Source organism: Perca fluviatilis, chromosome 16, assembly GCF_010015445.1.
Source record: "Perca fluviatilis chromosome 16, GENO_Pfluv_1.0, whole genome shotgun sequence".
NCBI classification, from domain to species: Eukaryota; Metazoa; Chordata; class Actinopteri; order Perciformes; family Percidae; genus Perca; species Perca fluviatilis.
The window spans coordinates 27,851,866-27,875,126 of record NC_053127.1 but is presented as its reverse complement, the minus strand read 5'-3'; the positions used below and the strand labels follow the sequence as shown (position 1 = coordinate 27,875,126).

General features: G+C 39.7%; 1 protein-coding gene across 2 annotated transcripts in view; it reads left to right on the top strand.

The window, feature by feature from the left end:
- The first annotated feature begins 1,888 nt into the window (after positions 1 to 1,888).
- ca4a (carbonic anhydrase IV a) overlaps positions 1,889 to 23,261 on the top strand; it is a 73,026-nt gene continuing 51,653 nt past the window's right edge. The window contains exons 1-9 of one of the 2 annotated variants that reach the window (XM_039778499.1): positions 1,889 to 2,044; positions 4,418 to 4,495; positions 5,661 to 5,705; positions 6,624 to 6,788; positions 6,879 to 7,024; positions 9,676 to 9,768; positions 9,873 to 9,939; positions 10,034 to 10,197; positions 13,857 to 14,105. In XM_039778499.1, the coding sequence (XP_039634433.1) occupies positions 4,435 to 4,495; positions 5,661 to 5,705; positions 6,624 to 6,788; positions 6,879 to 7,024; positions 9,676 to 9,768; positions 9,873 to 9,939; positions 10,034 to 10,197; positions 13,857 to 14,036 (921 nt within the window). In that variant the 5' untranslated portion in view covers positions 1,889 to 2,044; positions 4,418 to 4,434 and the 3' untranslated portion in view covers positions 14,037 to 14,105. Of the gene's footprint in view, positions 2,045 to 4,417; positions 4,496 to 5,660; positions 5,706 to 6,623; positions 6,789 to 6,878; positions 7,025 to 9,675; positions 9,769 to 9,872; positions 9,940 to 10,033; positions 10,198 to 13,856; positions 14,106 to 23,261 lie in introns of those variants that run through there. The other variant, XM_039778500.1, reaches the window with a different exon arrangement.

Genomic DNA, 23,261 nt, shown 5'->3' with positions numbered 1-23,261 from the left:
TCTGTTTCCAAGCTTTCCTAATTGCATGTAGCTCTGGAAAAGGTGCTCAAGGCGTCTTGCACTTACAGTATTTTGCCCAAAAGGAATGTCATTTCCAGCAAATCAGGCGATCGGGAGGCTGAAAAACCTGACTAAACTAGTCATTAAGCAATCAACGAAAGCCTCAAAAGACACATATTATAAAAACATATTTAAAAATGCTAAAACAAGGGAGGAATGAAATGTATCAGCGACAAAAAGTACAGAACCTAAGCAATACAGGAACAAAATATAAAAAACTAAAAGAATAAATCGGTATACAATAAGAATAGAATAGTGTGCAAAGTAGCTAAGGGCAAGTAATGGTGCAGTAAGACAAATATGGAGTAATGTGTGTGTTGATGTATGAAAACTGCATATAATCAGTGTCTTGGAGTTACAAGTAAGTAAATATTGCCTGTGCTCCAATGATGGCAGAACATCAGTCTTGTTAGTTCAGTAGTGCCAAAGCTTTGAATTATTGTTTGTTATTAAAATATTGAATGTGGCTGCAAATGCAGGACCTTCCTCTCACTTAAAACCAGTTTGCTGAAGTACAGAGCAAAATGTAAGACATTGACTGCAGCAATTTGGTTACTTTACCAAGTAAAAAAAAGGTGGTGAATGTCACCTCAGGAAAAAATCACCAATGCTTTCCCTCCCTTTGTCCACTAGGTGGAGCTGTTCTATCGAGGCTGTACTTTGTTGTACTGCAAGGAGACCAATCGCTTTCAGCAAATCAGATATTTGCATTCAGAGCTCCATAAACTGAGAGCTACGTTTTATCTACAAAGAATGCAACAAAAAAAAAGTTTGAGATTAAGGCAAGGTGAAAAAGCTGGTAATCTAGTTTGGTGCATTAAACAGATGCAGGCAGAGGAGGCAATACACTCAATTCAAACAGATGGGGGTGATAACATCGGACCTAAAAGAGAGAAATTGCACTTTTCTAGGCTTCTACCATGACTCTGAATATTCAGATTCAGCTCTGCATAAACAAAAGGAATATCTGGATTCATTAGAGCTTAACCTTGGGGCCCAGGGACTGTCTGATGCTATAATCAGCCTGAAAGGACTCGGGGAAAACTCCCAGACCTGATGGGATTCCAGTTGAAATAAACAAGATTTTTAAGACTACATTGTACCAACAATTGTTTGATGGTGGATCACTTCCTCCCTTAACTTGACACTGTAATAATTACATTAGGCCTACTATTGAAACCCAGAAAACCATAATCTCAATGATCTTCCTTCTAAATTATAACTTTAAGATCTTAGGTTATTAGGTGGACAAAACTATCCATATCCTTGATTGGACATAACAACATTCTGAAAATAACAATTTGACTTAAATTTTTTCTGGGCAGCTCAAATTAGAGCAGAGTAGGCCTATGTTTTAAAGGCTGCATCCCCCAGCATGGGTTACAGTGCAATCCCAATCAATGAAGGCCTCTATAAGCTTGTATAGGCTATTTACACAGCAGATAAGAAAAAGTTTATTAAACAGACAAAAAAAAAACTTCCTGAAAAACACAATAATAATTTGGCACAGTTAGGTTATCTCAATTTTCGCCACTATGTTGTGATTACCTCGGCCGAACAATGCCCTTTCTAACGGTACATGTAATCACAGCATAGGCTATCACAGACTGAAGTGGGTCATCAAGGCAATATGAACGTTATATATTCACATTCCAATTAAAATGGATTTTAATAATAAATACAAATAATAATAATAATTATTATAATAATAATATTGCCAAAGCTCTGGAACGCACATAGATATATTGATTTTAATAATAAATACAAATAATAATAATATTGCGGTTGCTATGATACGCACATAGATATATATATAGCTAGTGGAATGCAGCGCAGGATACGTTAGTCTTCACTGGCAACTAACAGACTTGTAGCTTTTTGCTTAAGAAAGTGACACAACAACTAACTGGTCGAGACAGCAGTAGCTAGAGAAGCAACTAGCTAAACATTCGAGGCAGCGGCAGAAGAGCAACTTTTTTGCGAGGTAAAATTGCTGTTTTTTTTAATTAATGGAGCAAAGGTGGAGACTAGCACGACATGACTCGAGTCAGACTCTCAAATTTGACGACTTTAGCTACCCTTGCTTGACTTACAATGATGAACTCAACTTGACTTTGACTTGTTATTCAATACTTGATACTTGACTTAGATTTAAGACCGATGACTGGGAAGGAAAGGATTAGGATTTTTTTTAGGATAGCTAAAATAATTTAGCTAACTAGCTAGCTAGCTATTACAAAGTAATATTTGCTTTTTTTCAAGATATTGAGCAGTTGGACCAACTTCGAACGTCAGTTAAGACCAGCCAACACAGTTTTTTAAATTATTCTTTAAAGTTGGTAGCTTTAAATGTAGCTAACATGTTATTAGTAATGTAACATTAGTTAGTCCGTCTAAATTGTTTTGTTTAAATTATTATTGTGCTTTATTAAATTAGTAACGTTAAGTTTCTGTAAGTTAGGCCGTTATATGCTAATGTTAGCTAGCTAGCTAGCTAGTTCTCAGGGGATATGGGCTCTTTTTTTTCTTCTAATTTGTATATTACAACTTGTTTGCCAATATTAGGTAAATCCTAGGGATTATGACTGTTTGTGGTTATTTGTTTATTGATGCAAAATTGTAATAATATCAGTGATTATTGGTTGGATCGTTGAGATAAGCTAGCTAGCTAGCTAACGTTATGGGCATCTGTTAATTGTTGCCATAGCAACTAGCTACAAATAGTGCGACAGTTAATTTCGATGATCTGGGATTTATGATTTAAAAGATTGTATTAATTGTGTGTATATTGTATTGTATGTGTATGTATAATGTTATATATTCTATAAGAAATAGTGAGTTAACGTAATGTTTGAAATATTGTTATTATTTGAGATTGTGATTTTCATATTATATTTTGTATTGTTGTAACGTATAGTTCCAACTAAGTTCAGTTGACCGAATTTTCTAAATGTTCAGTAACTTTAGCCGAACGGTACTTGCCACTGAAGACCAGCCAACGGTAGTTTTAAACAATAACAATCTTTTAAATCTGAGTGCACTCCAAGGGTGCAACGTTAACGTTAATAATTCTTTAACTGTCTATGGTTAATACCCACAGAGTTGTATCAAATGTTTGGAGTAAGAAGGAGTAGCTATAAGTTACATCTAGCTATAGGGGGTCCGGGTGCACATTTAATGCCACTATTCCATCATGTACACTGATCTTAATTATTGCATATTTTAATGAGTTTGCCTCGCCGATTGTAAATATGGTGAATTGTTGTAAGGAAGGATTAGGCTTATTGTGTGTTTTAGCCCACAGTCTGTAAATACTAGCTAAGTATTTCAAACCATGCCTACTCCTTTTGTAATAGAATCATTAACGTTAGACCTGATTTATTAGCACTCCTGCACACTTCCAAAGTCTAATTCTCTGTCTTTGCTACCAGTTACATTTTTACTATTGTTCATAATTGACTAGCAATAGAAATTATTTCATTAACATTAAACAATTGGTAAATAGACAAATTCATCGAAATAAAAGAAATAGTTTTATGTAACTTAAATACAAATATATCCAAATATATGCACACAGAGCAACAGTAGTAGTAACTGGTGGTGCCATGAATAGCCATTCACTTTTTCAAGTACACCAGTGGCTGCTCCACTTAATGCTTGTCTTGTCCACTGATTACACCAGGCGGAGGGCAGCGTGATAGTGGTGCGTGAATGCGCCGCGGAGATCCGCTCAACAGTGTTCCATTTGTTTCTTTTTTGCGTTGAAACCATAGACTGTTAACAGTCTATGGTTTAAACAGGTTGACTGTTGAAATACAAGAGCAGAGCCTCTGACTCCTCTCACGATATTAATGATGGTGTGAACCAAGCTCATAATTCTGCAGCGGCGGTGCGCACATAGCCTATCATTGATGTGAAAAAAGGAGGTACTGGTGAAGTGGAGGGTGACAGACCAGCCAATAGTGACCTTTTCTAAACTTTAAATCTGATGCCTGTCTATGATCACTTTTCGTGTCTTTGTGCCTTCATCAGCGTGAGAAATACTAAGGTGTGACCGTGTGAACTGGTTGAAATGCGTCTCACGGTGAATGCGAGAAACTTGAGAGCCCTGTAAACTATGCCCAATGTGCCCACAGTTTGCCCACTGCATGCCCGTCAGCTGTCAGTTTGTTCGACTAATTAATATTTTCTCAGAGAGGACTGACACTTTATTGTGCTAAGTAATTTGAATCATAGCCGTTGTATGTGGTTAATATATCAAGCTATGGACCAAGGGTATGGTGATAGATAAGTATAAGACCCCCTGCAGGATGCAATCACATGGGAAAAAAACACGTCATTGTGTTGTCTTCCCCAGGTCGAGTCAGCTCCAAAATGCAGCAGCTAATCCTGCCCGTTCTCCTGGCATCCTTTTGGACCATCTGCACAGGATTAGGTGAGTCTGCTTTCATTCATGGCTGGAAAATATGTCAAAAAACTATCACTGAGTTTTTAATTTTTTATTTCTCTTGCAACAGTACAGGTGCTTTCAGCCTGTGTTTTGATGTTTTTCTTATATTTCTGCTGTTTTACATACAATCATGCAAGTGATAGATTGATAATATCGTAATTAATGTGAGCTATTTACTTCCTAGTAACACTGGAAAATAAGAAGGGCAATAAAAAAATCAGAAAGCTGCTCAATGAGCAGGTTGAAATTGCTTTTTTTTTAACCAGTTTTTCCAACCATACCAGTCACTTTATTCAATTAGAAAGTTGATATATTACAGAATCCTGATAAAAATAACAGAAATCCAAAAAAAGATTCAGAAAGATGTTCTGCAGAGAAAAGATTTCATAGGACAGAAAGTGACACATTTTCACAGCTACCGCCCATGCTGTCAGACCATCTAGTAAAGGTGCACCCAGGCAGTAGTCACAGAGTAATTAGACATTGCTGAGTTGTAAGATTTCATTCCTCTGCAGTGATCACTCACACACATACACATACATATCCTGGAACAAGAATAGGAATCTTAAATCCAAGAAATGATCATCTCTTTATTTACTGCGACCAGTACAGTGACTGATGGAAAATGAAAAAGATTTGCTCTTTTTATCCTCATAGTACAGAAAGATCAAGCACAAATGGCAACTTTTTTGTAAATAGCAGCCAATTCCTGCATATCAGGGAGTTTTGTATTGCTGGGAATAACAGCTGACTTCAACTAACAGGAGAACAATTCACTGTTTGCAGTAAGGAAAAAAAACTATTAATAAAAGGACACATTTATAAATACATCTAGTTCAATCAAGCATTTTTCAGTGTATACGTTGAGAAGAAACATCCCATTTTGCCCTCACAATAGGCTGAGCTTGTTTGTGTCACCCAGAGGTTAACAATGTAGGCTCACTGATACTGTGTGTGTGTGTGTGTGTGTGTGTGTGTGTGTGTGTGTGTGTGTGTGTGTGTGTGTGTGTGTGTGTGTGTGTGTGTGTGTGTGTGTTGTGTTTGTGTGTGTTGTAATATTTACATTATTTGCTTGTTGCTGACATCAAATCTCAAGATGGAGTTGGCAAACTTTTTACCTTGACAAATGTTTTTTAATTTTCTGTTTCAGATTGGTGCTATCAGTCCCAGTTCACCTGCGATAATATGTGCAATAGTAAGTAAATACAAAAAGTGTAACATTGTTTGGTTACAATAATAACTTTATTCATATGGTACTTTTTTTTAAAGCACATACATATGATGTAAAACCAACAGATGTAAAGTGCAATAAAATATAAGCGATAAGGTTAAAATAATGAGCAATTTATCTCAATAAAAATATTTAAATGAAGAGGTTGCCAGCTATATTGCAGGTTGTTCCAAAGTTGAGGGGCCCTAAGTGCAAAGGCTCCTCTGGTTTTCAGCCTTGACTTGGGAATCATTTAGAGATCTACAAGAGATCCCAGACTGCACCTGGCTCATGTGAAGCTAGATAGTCCGAAATATAGTGAGGAGCCAATCCTATACATACATTACTTACACTGTAGGTGATTATTTAAACCTTTACATTTACTGTATAATGTACATGCAACCATAGATATAGAACAACCAATGTAGAGATGCTACATGCTAACGCGACATAGCTGTAATCTTGGCCGATGCTGGTAATTTCTCCCCAAATTCCGGTCACTTTACTGCTGGGACATGTCCGGTTGTGTAATATTTGATTTAGAAGTCTTTATTGGTGATTTTTCACGGTACAAAGTCCTGCTCATACTCCGTTGCAGTAGCTCCAGCTTCAACTAGTGAAACACGGAGTGGAGGCTCCGGAGTGCCCAGGAAGCATGCTGGCCAATCAGGGCAGACTGGGCTTTTTCGGGAGGAGGGTTTAAAGGGACAGGCGCTCCTACAGAGCGTCTCATTCAGAGAGTGAATACTGGTCCAGCAGCCATGGGCAGTATGAGAATAATAAAGTGTTTGTTTAAACATTAAAACATGTAAACATGTTCTAGTACAAACACAAAATGCAAGTCTAATCCTGAAAATGCTATATAATAGTTGCCCTTTAATTTGAGTGTTTTTCTTGTTTTAGCACCAGACAAGTGGGGCGAGACCTACAGCGACTGTGTTGGAAACTCCCAGTCACCCATCAACATTGTCACCAAAAAGACTTTGAAAGACGAACGACTGACTCCTTTCATCTTTACCAACTACCGGGAGGTCTTCAGTGACACGATAACGAACATCGGCTACTCAGGTGAGCATATTTTCCATTAAACATAAGATAGCCCTCAGTGCTATGAAGCCGTTGTGTGACGTCTTTATGCTTGGAGTATGTCCACTACAGTTAAGGTTGGAGTTCCTACCTTCAGCACCATCTCAGGTGGAGGCCTCCCGACCACCTACAAGGCTGTGCAGTTCCTCATGCACTGGGGCAACAGCGAAAGGCCCGGTTCTGATCATACCATCGATGGAGAGCGGTATCCCATGGAGGTACCATGACCTTACTGTACAACACACACATCCTGTCTTTAGTCAAGTTATTAACTGATGTGATTAACTGTTAAAGGTTTGCTCACACATAACAGCTGGAAACTCAGGAGTAAAACAAACCAACAATTTGAAATATGATCATAAAAATGCAGATTTTCTCTAAAACTAAACTTTTCAAATTTGAATGTGAATATACAGTTTTTTTAAATAGTGTATTTGTTGGGAACTATTTTCTAGGGCTGTGCTCGACTGAAGAAATTCTTAGTCGACTAACACTCATTCAATTGTATCGACTAATCGATTAGTTGATTTAATCGGCAGATCTGTAAATCTGAGTTTCTCCGCAAAGAAGTAAGTAAGTACTCGGGCCTGGTGCCCGATTTCTGGCGTATGACTATTTTAGAAAAATAAATAAATTAAAAAGTCCACATGGGATTTGTTTTAATGCGCTGGATTTAACCATACTGTCTATGGATTTAACCAATCATCGAACTTCCACCAACCAATGAAACGCGTTCTAGCCAATCAGATGCAAAGTAGTGCGGGTCTTTGCCGAAATGTCAGAGTGCGGTGCCGGTGTGTCCTCCGTGGTAACGTGGCTAAAAAAAATGTAGGCAAAGTTGATCAAACTTGTAGCTTTAGTTGAGAAAGTAGTTAAAACAAATGGCGCTGGGCATGAATGGAGGACAAGAAGAAAAGGGTGGAGACGGGAAGTCGTTTGAGGGAGCCGGGTGCTTGCTTCTGCAGCGCATGTTTTGGACGGCAGCAGCGGTAAGACAGTGCTTGCTAGTCGTTAGATGCTAGTCACAAAGCTTCGGTCCGTGCACTCTGTCATACGAGTACGTTACCGGCAACGACTGCGCCTTTACTGACCGACCGTGATACAAACAATACGTGTGTGCACGTTCATAGCGGAACATGATTTGTAAAAGCCCAAACTGCCTTGACAAAGCTGTCTGTTTGGACTCAGCATGGCAGGTATTTAAACATATCGGCCTTGTCCCAGAGTTTAGACGTCTAGCTATATGAAAAGATAAACAATGCCACGTTTTTAATAATTGTAAATAAAGCAGCTAATATCAACATGTACAAAATCTTGAATGTACTAGTTCGCTTTTTTGATGATGACCTGTCCAAAGTAGTACATTTTAGTTTTCACAATGAGTCATTGTAGGATTATGATATTATTGCAATATGTAAATCCACATTGACTCTTTATTTAACCTATGGTTGGAAGAAGTAAAAATGTATCCAAAACTTTTTAGTCTTTAAAAATTATGACTTTTATTATTGTGTAATGTCAGAAGGACTTTAACTGTTTTGCCAGTCAAATTAACTTTAATGAGTGCATATTGAAATATTATATTGTTGGTTGGCAAAAAATGCATCTCAAAATGCATCAGATTGATGCTTTAAAATATGGAATATTTAAAATTTTCAGCATGCCCCCGGACCCCCCTATTGGGGTAATATCCTTCTCACCTTTTTCACCTCTGACCCGTTTTCATGCCTGAATCTAAGTTGACTAAGACTAAAACGACCGATTAGTCGACTAATTGGCTAAGAGGGAGCAGCCCTACTATTTTCGGCCACAGGTTTGACGTGCTAGTAAGCATTTACGGCAGAAGGATGGTGTATGAAGGGTTGACTCAAAATAAACCACAGTGGCGTTGTTCATCGTAGTAAAGTAACGTGTCACCCAGTGTGATGATGTGGGTCAATAACTTCTTTTTTTAACAGTGGAGTTCTATTGCACAGTGGATAAGATATACCAGGCTTTGGATACACAGATTTTTTAGTAGGATGAATTTTTTATTGACTTATTATTGACAATATGTAATATCACCAGACTCATCCTTTAAATGGTCAGAAATACTGATTTGGCATTTAATTTTCTGGTTACTCTGATCTATTATCTGACTAATTTATGATTGTAGTAGTAGTAGTAGTAGTAGTAGTAGTAGTAGTAGTAGTAGTAGTTTATTTTTGAACATGTAAAAACTCTTTGCAGTCACTGTATCGTCAGGGTTTAAAACTCTACACAACATGCATTCAACAGACATGATATTATTACGTTAGCCTAGGTTCTCATATACTGTGAGTTCCTTCTTCAATATCACCAAATTCACCATTAACTATTCACCTGAACAGTTTATTATGTTGTATATGGTATCATTGTAATCCTTGACCATCGAAACATAGGGGTAGACATCACCTATTCTGTGTTATCATGTTTGGAGATATGACGCAAAAGACTTTATTTAGTTATGGCGGAAAGTAAAAAGGCCACCATGAGGCGTTTTTGCGAGGGTTCCGTTTCTGAAAATGTTGAGGGTGCTAAACTGTACAAGTGTACTAAATTCCATGCTTTTATAAAAAAAGTAAACTTATCACCTCAAATTTGGCACAATCCCCTGGACTATTAGGAAAGCTTTCTTTTATCAATCACGTTTTTGATAAAGAGCTGATTCACTTGAACTGATATGTTAGGTGTTCTATTGTTAGAGTATTAAATCTCCAAATGGTGCAACTTCTGTAAACTGATAATGTTGTGACTTTTTATTGGTCCCATCTACAATTCAACACACACACACACACTGTAAAAAATGACGTGAAAAAAAGTGGTAACATCGGTAATATTGTCTCAACAGCTGCACATCGTTCACGTGAAGAAGGATTACGATGATCTGGAAACAGCTCTATCAGACCCAGAGGGAGTTGCAGTCCTTGGGTTCCTCTTTGAGGTAACCATTTTGAATCTTGTATTGTTGAAAACAAATGGCTATTACAGAAAGGACCTTAGACACAGTGCTGAAATGTGTATATTGTGTATATTTCCATTCTCAGCACGTCCAAAACAGCAAACCAATGGTATGACCCCATCATCGGCGCTCTGCCAAGCATCACAGCTATAGGTAAGTACTACATGTAAGTTCAATATAAGCAACTAAAGACATGGCTGCACAGTGTGTGTTGGTAACGTTTCATCTGTGGCTTTTCTGTTTTCAGATAGCGAAGCTCCTCTGGAGTCCATCTCCCTGGCACAACTAATCCCAAATGAGAAGAATCTGACCAGCTTCTACCGCTACAAGGGCTCTCTGACCACCCCAGGGTGCAATGAGGCTGTAATTTGGACTGTCTTTAAGACTACCATCCCTCTGAGCATGGATCAGGTTAGTACAAAATACCAGAAATGTAAAGGAATGCAAGTGCATTTTTGTTATATACTATGTTTGTTTTTTAGTTATAAGGTACATTTTCTTACATTTATTAAAACATTTGCTTGAACAGTAAAGTATAAGACTGACCTCCCCTGAAAAACGCCCCCATAAGTCGTTTGTTCAAGCAGCAATTACGACTCATATTTATGTTTATAGTGATGGCGCCCTCTAGTAGCCTCCCGTAATTATTACGGGAGCAAAGCAAAAAGTAAGGTGACGAAGTATAAGACGCCAATGCTAGGCAGGTTGGGGTGTTAGATGGGTCAAACAAACAGGACTTTAACCCAGGAGACTGGGGTTTGTGTTCTCTTTGAAAATAAAAGTAAATGGCGAGTTTTCTTTTTTACTTATGGAAAAAAACAAAGAACTGTGTCATTCTGCGTCAAGTGTGTAACTGGAGGTTAAGTAACGTAACAGATGTACTGACTTAAGTAGGTAGTTTGTTGCCTAAACCTAACCAAACTGTTTCACAAGGAAAACGACGTGTTTAAAACCACAACCATTGCTGTGGACTTCTTGAAAGGTACTGATACAAGTTACAACAATCTAAAAATATGGATTTGATTAAATAATGAAGTATTGAGGAAGAAATCACAAAGTTCTTTATACAGTTCTAAAGCTTTTGCTAGTTGTCTATACCTTGTTCTGTCAACTGATGGAACCACTTGTTCAATCTTAAACAATGTATTGTATTTTATAAGCATTTTTATGTTTTCTTATGTCAATTCTCAATCTGTCAAGAAATGATAGCGGTCAGATAAATGTAGTAAAAAGTAAAGAGTATTTCCCTCAGAAATGTAGAGGAGCAAACGTCAAAAAACATCATTTTTCTAAATCTTCTAAATCATCCTGCTGCTCCGCGATCGCTGTCTGCACCCTGTCATCACATATACCGTTGGAAAGCTCTCTCTCTCCTGTACAATGCTGTCGGATCCAAATATGGTTATTTCCTTTTTATCAGCAACCAATCGTGAAAGTAAAAGGGGGGATTTAACTCTAAATGCGCAATCTCATTGGCCGATGCCAATTTCTGACAACGTGATTTGCTTAGAATAGTCACGTGACGTACTCTGACATTTCCGCGGTAGTTCAGAATGTCAAACGGTCTAAAATCATCTCAGCGAAGACGAAAACAGTTATTATTAGCAAGAAGACACAGGGGATTACAAACTAAGACAGCAGATGATGAAATGCCTTCACTTAGTACGTTGATGTGTAAACTGTTGTTCAGAAAACAGGAATTTTCAGACTCTCTCTCTCTCTCTCTCTCTCTCTCTCTCTCTCTCTCTCTCTCTCTAAGCAGTCTACATAAATTCATAGCCTACATGTCATATATTAAATATGTAGGTGTCACCTACATATTCTCTTAATCTCTTAGAGAAGATAGTTTTTCCCAGTGGAGGAGGAAGTACACCTCTGTCTGACCCAGTTGGTGCACACTGAGCCTGTCTCTCTCTCTGACCTGTCTGTCTGACTCAGTTGGTGGTCACTGAGCCTGTATTTAGTCAGGATCCGTCTCTTCTTCTCTGACAGTGTGAAGATAATGTGTCAAATAACAATTTAGTCTACTTTGATTGCTTTCTCCAATGTTCTAAATATTGGTCTTTTGAATGATCACCATAAGAAGCTCATCCCTGTGTATCACCGGATGTCCAGTGACAGTGCAGCATGGAGGCACTCAGAATGCCAACGCATGCCTCAACTCAGTCAAATGGGCCCAATGTCCAAAAACAGTCTTTGTGGGGAAAAGCAGGGTTGAGGCTGCAGCCAGTATGACTATTTCTACATTCAATGAGGGTGCCTCTGCCATGCTGGCTGTGATGGAGAAATTGTGACTTCAGAGCACAGACTGTCAATGCAATGAAGGATGACAACATAGTTAGGATCTCAAAAGCCAATAGTGTCCATTCCGCCAGTGCAAAGTGGAGCCTTAAAAGTGTAAGCACAGCCGAAAAAAGTGAAAAGACACCAGCAGGAGATGGAGGAGGACCCTACATATAGTACTGGCATGGATACGTAGACTGTAAACTAACTTGGGGGAACTAGGCTGTGTAATGGTTGCGTTCTGTCAGTTCGAATTGTGATGTAATGGTCTTCAGTTGAAGGCCATGTTGACATGTTGTTTTGGATGTTATGATCAGTGATGGATGAAGGAATAATGAGTTTTGGATGTTAAACAGTGTGATACATGGATTTTACTTGGACCTAAAGTATATTTTGTCTGTAATTCATGGCTTTCAATAGAAATTAGTGGAATTTTGCCATAAAAATCTTTAAAGGCCGTTTTCTCAACAAAAAAAAGATTCTCACACTCCACGTGACGATTTTCCACTTCTGTAGCACCTACATACACCAAACTTTACAGTCGTATTCCTAACTATATTGTGAAGGTTTGTCTAGAGGGATTTGTTGATATGTCATTCTTGGCCTGATTTATGTAAAAATCAAAGGGCGGAAATCAATTTTTTAAGGCTATTGGCAGTATTTTCTGATTTACTGGGTAACAAAAGGAGATATTCATAATCCCCTCTGGTAATGTCTTTTCATTGAATGTATCAAATGCAAAAATAATTTTGAACCTTATTTTTTTCAATGGTAAGATTCGTCACGTCATATAGCTTGATTAGCATATTTAAACATAAAATTACAGAACACTTGCAATACATATTTTTCTCCTATTCATGTGAGTAATCAACTGGTAAAGTTTCATGGTGATATCTGTAAGTTAAAAATGTTACCCTATTCACCTGTAGTGTGTCGCCTTAAGTAGGGTAAAATGAAAATTCTCAAGTAACGTACAAGTATGTCAGCATTGTATTTGTTAGAATGAGCAGCTAGACTCTGCATATGTGAAAAAAGTTCATGAGACCTTGATGACTTCTCCCAGAAGCATTTAAAGAAATCTCGATGAAGGAGAACTAGGATTAAGCATTACTCTTTACCGTTCCCGATGTATTGTCACAGTGGGCCATGCCAACTCTTTTATTTGTTTAGGCATTTTTATGATTGACTTAATTTAGACAGAAGAGAAGACATGCAGAAAAGGGCCCGGGGCCGGACTCGAACCCTGGCCGCTGCGGTTAGGACTTAATGCTGCGAGCCATACCTGGTGAGCTATGGGGGCGCTTCATGCCATCCCAACTCTGGATTTCCAGGAGGAATTTATTGTAATGAGTGCTGATCACATGTCAAGTTTGTTGTTTGTTGGTAAAGTGTGTTTGGAGCCCTTTAGCCTGTTTCCATTGGCCTTTCAAAAGGGACGGTCCCAGAACACAACATTCCCTTATCGTGCAGCTGTGTAGACTCGCTCAACTTCTAGAGACACACATAAATTCATACTTGAGCACAGGACAGGCTTAGTGATAGAGTATGGGCCAATAGAGCTACACGGCCCCCTAACCTGTGACCTGGGAGTGACCTTTATGTTACACAAGTTTTACTCTTCTTACCAACAACATGATGTGTTCTGGGAATTCCACCACCGTACTCAAGTTCAGTTTATGATTAAATGTACTTGAAAAAATACAGCATTTACGGACTCGGTCGAATAACACACCTTGATGATCTCTTTCCACAAGCTGGGGCCTAACATTTACCCTCTGTTCCTCCAGCTAACGGTGTTCTCTGAGGTTCTGCTCGAAGATGAAACGCCAATGGTGGGGAACTTTAGGCCGGTTCAGCCCCTGAACGATCGGAAGGTGTTCCGGTCGGGAGGCGCAGTGATCCTGGTCAGTTCTGCCCTTCTCCTGGCCGCCATCGCCACGGCCTTGGGACTGTCGCAACCCAACTAGAGCAAGGCATCCTGTGTTGCACTGCGACATCCATGAACACAATAAATTCAGTTTGACTCCTCAGCTCAACCCTGGTTTGTAATCTCTTCATCGCTTTGTTGCTAAGATGATCCACCACGTCCTGGTGCAGGCATGACTCACCTGGTCTTACAAGTCAAATGACAAAGGCGTAAAGGAACGCCTTATGAAAGGTGCTGTAAGTGTTCGATTAGCATTCATTCATGTGTAGTGAAGCACCAGATACCTTAGTCATTCCTTCATTTTCACTGTGTCATCCTATTAGCACCAGCACACACTTTTGATGTTAGTGCGAGTCGCCAATCTCAGCCCCATGACCTGGCACGTTATGTGTTGTCAATAGGTCATGTGGACACCATGGAGCTCTTAATAGCAGATTTCCTTAATTTCCTTCAGGTTAAATAAAGTATATCTATCTATCTATCTATCTATCTATCTATCTATCTATCTATCTATCTATCTATATATATATATATATATATATATATATATAAATAAGATAAGACTTTATTAATCCCGCACTGGGGAAATTCCTGTGCTACAGCAGCTCAAAAGAAAAACATGTACACACATTAGAATAACACAAATACACATTAAGTGGACATAGGTCCAAAAATATACATTAACCCTTGTGTTTTCCTCCCGTCGACCACGCACTAGTTGTCCTCCTGGGTCAAAATTGACCCGGTCTGTTTTGCCAGTTTATAAAGCATGAAGTATAAATTATCACCCAATTCTGTGTTACATCTTCTTAACAACTTCTTTCCAACATATTACCACTAATTTTACACTTATTTTTTTTATATATATATATGGTCAAAAAAACGCATTTATATCAAATTATACCTAATTTCTGAGTTAAAAAAAGCTGAAATTATGAATTATTTTGACTAACAGTTGAGATCAATGGGAACATATGTTGATGGGTTATCACAGACTGGTATAAGTCAAAGTTTAGTGAAAATACGGTTTGGAAACTATTTCAATTTTTTTAATGGCAGCCAATAATCACACTTGTTGTCCTCCTGGGTCAAAATTGACCCGGTCTGTTTTGGCTATTAATAAAGCATAAAGTATGAATTATCACCCAATTCTATTTTACACCTTCTTAACAACTTCATTCCAACTCATTACCACTAGTTTTACACTTATTTTTGGAATTTATAGTGAATAAACTTCATTTACATGAAATAATACCTAATTTTAGGGGTAAAATAAGCTTAAATTATGAATTATTTTCATTATAGTTAAGATCAGATGAACCTATGTTTGTGGATAATCACTGACTGGTATATGGTAGTGATTAGTCAGGATATGGTTTTGAAACCATTTTATTATTTTGAATGGCAGCCAATAATCACACTTGGTGTCTTCCTGGGCAAAAAGTGACCTGATCTGCTTTGCGTGTTTAAAAAGCAAAGGCAATTATAATTAATCACTCAAATCTGTGTTACCACTTTTATTCAACTTCATTCCAATTCATCTCAACTAGTTTTACACTTATTCTGTTCTATTTATGGTCAACAGTAGCCTGACGTGGTCATACTCAGATTCTGGTCAGAATTTTGGACCTCAAATTTTGTGGGCGGGGCTAAGTTCGGCTGGCATCCAGGCTAGGTCAACAGACCTCATTTACATAAAATTATACCTACCTTCTGAGTAAAATCAGTTGAGATCTGAGATATTGAGAAAGTTGTGTTTGGATTAATGGCTGGTAGTGGTATGTGACAATTATTATATTCCCAGGTTAAAATTAACGAATGCAATTGTATTCACAAACAAAGGAGAGCTACCAAAAAGGAAAAAAATAATTTACGGAAAGTTTACTTGGCCCCTTTTAGGAAAAGACCCATCAAAGGTGTTAAAACAACAAGTTTACAAAACTGTAGTTTGAAGTTGTGTCTGTATGTTTGTATTTGTGTGTGTGTGTGTGTGTGTGTGTGTGTGTGTGTGTGTGTGTGTGTGTGTGTGTGTGTGTGTGTGTGTGTGTGTGTGTGTGTGTGTAATGTACGCCGCCATTACGTCTGTGTGTGCATATGTGTCTGTGTACATTTTATGTCAGGACAGCTCAATAGTGTGATATATTGCAGGTCTCCAGCTGTTTCTGTGTTGTGTGTGTGTGTGTGTGTGTGTGTGTGTGTGTGTGTGTTAACGCATGGGCGGCGCATGTGCACTCTGCCATGTGTACATGTGTGTCTGTGTGTGCGTGTTCATCTGCTGAAAAGAACAGTAGTGTGATCCACTGCAACGGGTGTGTGTGTGCGTGGGCATGTGTGTGTCTGTGTGCATGCATGTGTGTTTGTGTGCGTGCGTTCATGTGCTGAAAAGCACAATAGTGTAATCTTTTGCAGGTCTCAGCTACTCTGTGTGTGTGTGTGTGTACTGTATGTGTGTGTGTGTGTGTGTGTATGTGCACGCAAGCATGTGCACGTGTGTGTGTGTGTGTGTTCATCTCCTGAAAATCATAATGATCCATTGCCCAATTTCAGTATGTTGTGTTTGTGAGTGTGTGTGTGTGTGAATGCGTGCTGCCGCCACTAATACGCAAAATGCGTGTTTGTTGTCCATGTGTGTGTGTGTTGTTTTGGTGCATTTCCATGTGCGGAAAGCACAATAATGTGATCAATTACATGAGGTAGTTCTCAGCTTCTGTTTGTATGAATGTGTCGCGTTTGTGGGGGTGGGGGTGGGGGTGTATGTGTGTGCATGTGTGTGGTTTGTGTGTCTCTGCATGTGCATTCATGACGCATGTGTGTTCATCTGCTGTTGAGCCGCAAAAGTGCCCCATTACCACCCGGTCAAAATTGACCCGGAAGAACACAAATGCAATAAAATAAATAAAACACCCAAAATTCTATGAAAGCAGTGATCATTAATTTTACTTGCGAAGAACTTAATTGGGAACCACCCATGCTATTTTTGGTTAATTTGGTTGAAAGAAACCCATATTTCTGATAAAGAAACTTTGAAAAAGGGTCAAATTTGACCCGAAGACGACACAAGGGTTAAGTATAAAAAATAGAATTAAAATAGAATTAGTTATAATAATAATATTAATAAATCAAACATATTTACACAATAAACATACTTATCTACAGACAGTATATAAACAGATGAGTAAGGTGCGGGTGAATAGAAATGAAATATTGCACAGTTGGAGGTGACACAGAGTAATAAATAATAACGCGTAGTGCAGAATATTGTCCAGTGATGGCTCATATTGCAGAAACAGCTAGCAGTGCTACATTATGATGTTGCATTAAAGAGTCTGACTGCTGCTGGAATGAAGGACCTGCGGTAGCGCTCCTTGCACTGAGGGTGCAGCAGTCTGCTGCTGAAGGAGCTGCTCAGGGAACTCACAGTCTCCTGTAGAGGGTGAGAGGTGTTGCCCATGATTGATGCCAGCCTGGCTAACATCCTCCTCTCCCCCCCCAGCTCCCCAGCAGGCTACTGCATAGAAGATTGCAGACGCAACCACAGAGTCATAGAATGTTTTTAACAGAGTCCTGCACGCACCTCAGCCTCCTCAGCAGGTGGAGCCGGCATTGGCCCTTTTTGAACAGGACGTCTGTGTTTTTGGACCAGTCCAGTTTATTGTTGAGGTGAACACCCAGATATTTGTATGTCTCCACCATCTCGATGTCGACACCCTGGATGTTCACCGGTGTAGTACCAGTTGACAAAGTCCCCGATGACCTCCCGGTATTCCTGATCATTCTCCTCTGATACCCTCCCAACAATGGCAGTATCATCAGAGAACTTCTGCATGTGACAGCGCTTGTGCCGCTGTACCGAAACCGGCTTTATACAGGGGGGTAGAAAAAAGGAGCTCCTGTGCTGCTCATCACCAACAGTCCTGGAGCCTCACATACCGTGGTCTGTCAGTGAGGTCATTGATAGTCCATGCAGACCGGTTGGGGTCAACACCAGCTCCCAATAGCTTCCCCAGAGCAGTGATGGTTGGATTGTATTGAAAGCACTGGAGAAATCATAAAACATGACCCTCACAGTGCCCCGTGTTTCTCCAGGTGTGGCGGCGGTGTTGTTGTGATAGATAGATAATGGCATCCTCCACCCTAGGCCTGAAGCCTGCTGTCTAACCAAGGGTCCAGTTCTGAGCTCACCAGGGTTCTCAGGTGTCAAAATACAATCCTCTCCAAGGTCTTCATCAGGTGAGAAGTCAAGGCTACCAGTGTGAAGTGGTTGGGCTCCCAGTTTTAGGTACTGGGACCACACACAACGTTTTCCACAGACTCAGGGGCCGTCCACACGGAAACGTTTTTTTGTGCAAACGCACATGTTTTGCATCGCGCCGTATCGGGCCCAGACGAATCCCACGCACTCGCCTGAAAACGCACTTTTGAAACCGTCAGGGTGAAAAAACTTTTGGAAACCAGGTTCAGGTGAAAAAAAAACGGCTCTCGTTTGGTTTCGTATGGATGGTGAATACCGGATACGACCACGTATCGATGATGTCATCGCCACACCCCTTAACCTCATAGCCTCCGACCTCGGCTCCCCCCTCCTCATAACAACAATGGCGGACTACATGCTTGTGTTTCTGTTGGAGAAGATATTGACCCTATTAGGATTACTAGGGCAAAATATTATGCTCCTGTGCCACCACGCTGAGCAAAAACATCTTATGGACAACCGCATACGCCACATCATTTTAAATCCACCACGAAGTGCTACTAGGAGGGCAGCCAGGAGAAGATTTTGGGTTAGACCAGGTAGAACCAGCAGTTGGTGGGACAACGTCGTTAATGGCATTGCTGTGGACGAAGAATGGAGGGAGAACTTCCGCATGTCCAGGACATCTCTCCTCGCCCTGAGCGAAGATCTCCGTCCATACATCGATGGGCAAACAACAGCCATGCGTGCCCCAATTGAACTGGTGAAAAAGGTTGCGTTGACGCTCTACTATTTGAGCGACGAAGGACGGCTACGAAAGACTGCTAACGCCTTTGGTTGAAAATGTGCAGGATGACCTCACTGAGCTGCACAATCTTTAAGCAGTCTGGAGCAGATTCCATAAAGGAAGTGACAGCCTGGTTTTAGAGGGAGGAGAAGAGCATCTACAGCAACACTTTTGAGAAAACTCTGGCGGTTTTTTGTATTCACATTAATCCTGGCACTCTTTTGTTGCAGCACAATTTTGCCAAAGTAGCAGCCTGCGATTCAAAGACATACTTTGATTTGTATTTTTAAGTCAATAAAACAAGCTTTGCGTCAGGCCCATGGTTTCAGAATGAAAGGCTTATTATTTATATGCTCCACTGAAAAACTGACACTTATCCCAAAATGGAAAGAAATGTATAACAGACCAATGTACAGTAGATGTCACTGTTGAAAAATGTTCATTCTATTAAGTGATGTAAGTTAACACACATACACACTGCTTTAACAACTTCCTGTGTGGTCTCCTTCTACAGGAACTGTGGCAATGTGTTCTGTAAAGACTGTTGTCATCTGAAGCTGCCCATCCCAGACCAACAGCTGTATGACCCGGTGTTGGTCTGCAACATCTGCCACGACCTGCTCCTGGAGTCCCGCACCCGCGAGCTCTGCAGCCAGCAGCTGAAGAAGGCCATCGCCACAGCCTCCAGCTGAGAGAAGCGTTGTGGTGCACTGTGAGACTGTCTGGAAGGCGGAGAAGAGGAAAGGGAATGTCTGAGATGGAGGCGTTTCGGCAGGGGAGGTTTTCCTGCAGAACAAACCCCTTCTGTTCCACACGGCTCATCTCCAACCTGTCCACTCCATCAGTCACCCACCTTTAGTACCAAACCGTGTGTGTGTGTGTGTGTGTGTGTGTGTGTGTGTGTGTGTGTGTGTGTGTGTGTGTGTGAGCCAGTTGATCTGAATCGCCTGCCTCATGGGAGGAGCTTAAACAGATGGTGTCCAGGGTGTGTAATGCTTTTTCTGATGTTCTTAGCCCTCCTCACACAACCTGTACACTACCAGGGTGACAGAAAGGTGAAAATGAAAGAAATCTGTTAATGTGGCGAAAAACACCCTTAAATACAGGACTTTACTCTCACGTAACACCAGTTTGCTGAAGTACAGAGCCAACTCAAGACATTGACTGCAACAATTTGGTTACTTACAAGTACAAAAATATGGTGAATGTCACCACAGGAAAAAATCACCAATGCTTTCCCTCTGTTTGTCCACTAGGTGGAGCTGTTCTATCGAGGGTAACCCAAGATTGTACTTGTAAGGAGACCAGCACTTCCAGCAAATTAAATCAGATCTTTGCATTCAGAGCTCCATAAACTGAGAGCTACGCTTTATCTACAAAGAATGCAACAAAACATGTTTGATGAGATTAAGGCAATCCTATTATTAGCAAGGTGAAAAAGCTGGTAAACTAGTTTGGTGCATTAAACAGATGCAGGCAGAGGAGGCAATACACTCAATTCAAACAGATGGAGGTGATAAGATCGGACCTAAAAGAGAGAAATGGCGCTTTTCTAGGCTTCTACCATGACTTCAGCTTCGCATAAACAAAAGGAATTTCTGGATTCATTAGAATTTACCCCCCTGAATGGAGAATCATTAGAGCTTAACCTTGGGGCTCAGGAACTGTCTGATGCTATAATCAGCCTGAAAGGACTCGGGGAAAACTCCCGGACCTGATGGGATTCCAGTTGAAATATACAAGATTTTTGAAACTAAACGTATACCACCTCTGCTTGATGTACCAACAATCGTTTGATGGTGGATCCCTCCTTCCTTAATTTAACAATGTAATAATTCCAGAGTGGATTTGTACAGGGTAGACAGGGCTTCCACAATACGAGGAGGTTGCTTAATATTCTATTTAAAAGTCTGGCCTCCCTGACCACTCCATCCTGTCATTGGACGCAGAGAAGGCCTTTGACAGGATAGAGTCGCAATACCTATTTGATGTCCTGCAAAGATTTGGTCTGGGTGTACATTTTCTCAGATGGGTCCAGCTTTTAACCACGAGCTGAAATACTAACTAATGGACTTGTGTCAACGCCATTTAGGCTTAACCGAGGAACGAGACAGGGCTGCCCCCTCTCTCCCTTACTCTTGTTCCTGGCTATTGAGCCACTTACTATGGCAATTCGCAAGCATGCTGACATTACAGGAATTAAAGTCGGAGACATAGAACAACGTATCTCGCTGTACGCGGATGACGTCATTTTATTTTGTTCCAGATTGGAAAAAACACTACCTAGCCTGCTGAAGTTGATGAGAACATTTGGTATCTTTTCAGGCTATAAAGTAAACAATAGTAAATCAGTGATAATGTTTTTGACAGGAAATGAGAGAAATAGTCCCCCGATCCCTCCACCATTTACTGTGTCAGAACAAGGTTTTACTGATTTAGGTGTCAAAATCACCCTTACTATTGACAAAATGATTTCAGTTAATTATGACCCCCTTGTGGAGAACGTCACAGAATTGATAAATAGATGGACCAAATTACCCATATCCTTAATCGGACGCATTAATATCCTAAAAATGTATGTACATTTTTATACCTATTCCAGCCAATTCCACACTCTCCAGCTCCTTCCTTCTTTAAATTGCTTAACAAAACATTCACAAACTTCATTTGGAATAACAAACGGCCTAGACTCAGACTTTCCTTGTTGTATTTACCATATGACAGAGGTGCACTGCAATTTCCGAATTTCTTATGGTACTTTTGGGCAGCACAAATTAGGGCCGGTATGTTTTACTTTGTCAATGACCACCCCCCAGCTTGGGTTGCAATGGAATCCCAGAATATCACATGAATTCAGCAGATTAAAAAAAGCTTCTTAAAAATACCAAAAACCCTTTCTTGAAAAATACCATAAGGATTTGGCATAATGCCATTGCTTACTGGGATATGACAAAACGGCTTTCCCAATTCACACCCATTTTTGGTAAAAATGACTTTCACCCAGGCAGGGCAGACCCAGTTTTAAACTTTGGTCCTCCAAAGGTCTTGCTAAAATATCTGATTTGTACAATAGAAAGGAATTCATGTCATTTGAAGATCTTAAATCCAAATATGGCATTCCTACAAAACATTTCTTTTTTAAATATCTCCAAATCAGAAATGATGTTCTATCTAAGCAGTGTAATAGCCTGGCCCCGTTGTCCATTTTAGAAGACATCACTTTAAAATATTTAAGAGCTAGGGGAAAGGTGTCTGTGCTTTACAATCTGTTTGTTAACGGATCTAATGAGTCTTCAAATAATATTTTACGGGCCTGGAATATGGATTTAGATGAAAATGTATCAGAGGAAGAATGGTCAGAAGCCTGCTCTTTGGTAAAAACCCAATCTGTAAACACACATTCTATATTGTTGCAATATAAATGGCTGAGTAGACAGTACATTACTCCTATCAAGCTACAGTTTAACCCAAATATTCCCGACACGTGCATTAAATGTAGCCATCAGAAGGGGTCACTGTTTCATTGTGAAGCTGTCCACAGGTTGTACGCTTCTGGAGAAGGTCAAGGTGTTGCCTACTGATCCTAAGTTATGTATCCTAAATATTTACCTAGTCAATTTTGTGATAACTAATGATGAAAAATCTTTAATTGGTATGTGCCTTTTGGAGGCTAAAAGGTGCATTGCTAGGTCATGGAAAAAACCAACTGTGGCGTTTCTGAATGGTTAAACGGAGTGACTTCCTATCTGGCACTGGAAAAGATAAGTTATTTCACAAAAAACAGCATTGATAGGTTTTGGAGTATTTGGAGAGGTTTTTTTTATAATTTCCTGGAAAATGAAAGTACACAAAGTGATGGAGGGAGTGATGAACTGATTTGATTGTTACTGTGGTTGTGCCCCCCTTTTTTATTTTTATTCTTTTTAATAAATGTATCTATTCATATTTTATGTTTATTCATTATTGTGTAAAGCCGTGCTCATGTGCACATATATAATTTTAGTATTCTAGTGTATCATATGTGTATATGGATGCAGAATTGATCATACATTTACATACTTATATACTATTTTCAATCTCGATTTTATATTAATTTAACTTAACTGTTGTGATCCTTTTGTTGTGTGGATGAGGGTGTGGGGGGTGGATGGCTATGTGCGATTGTTCTGTTTGTGTGTCAGTTCTGTTTTTTGTTGCTGTGCTTGTCTATGTTGTAAAGAAACCAAAAACCCAATGAATATATGTTTGTACACTGTAATAATTACATTAGGCCTACTATTGAAACC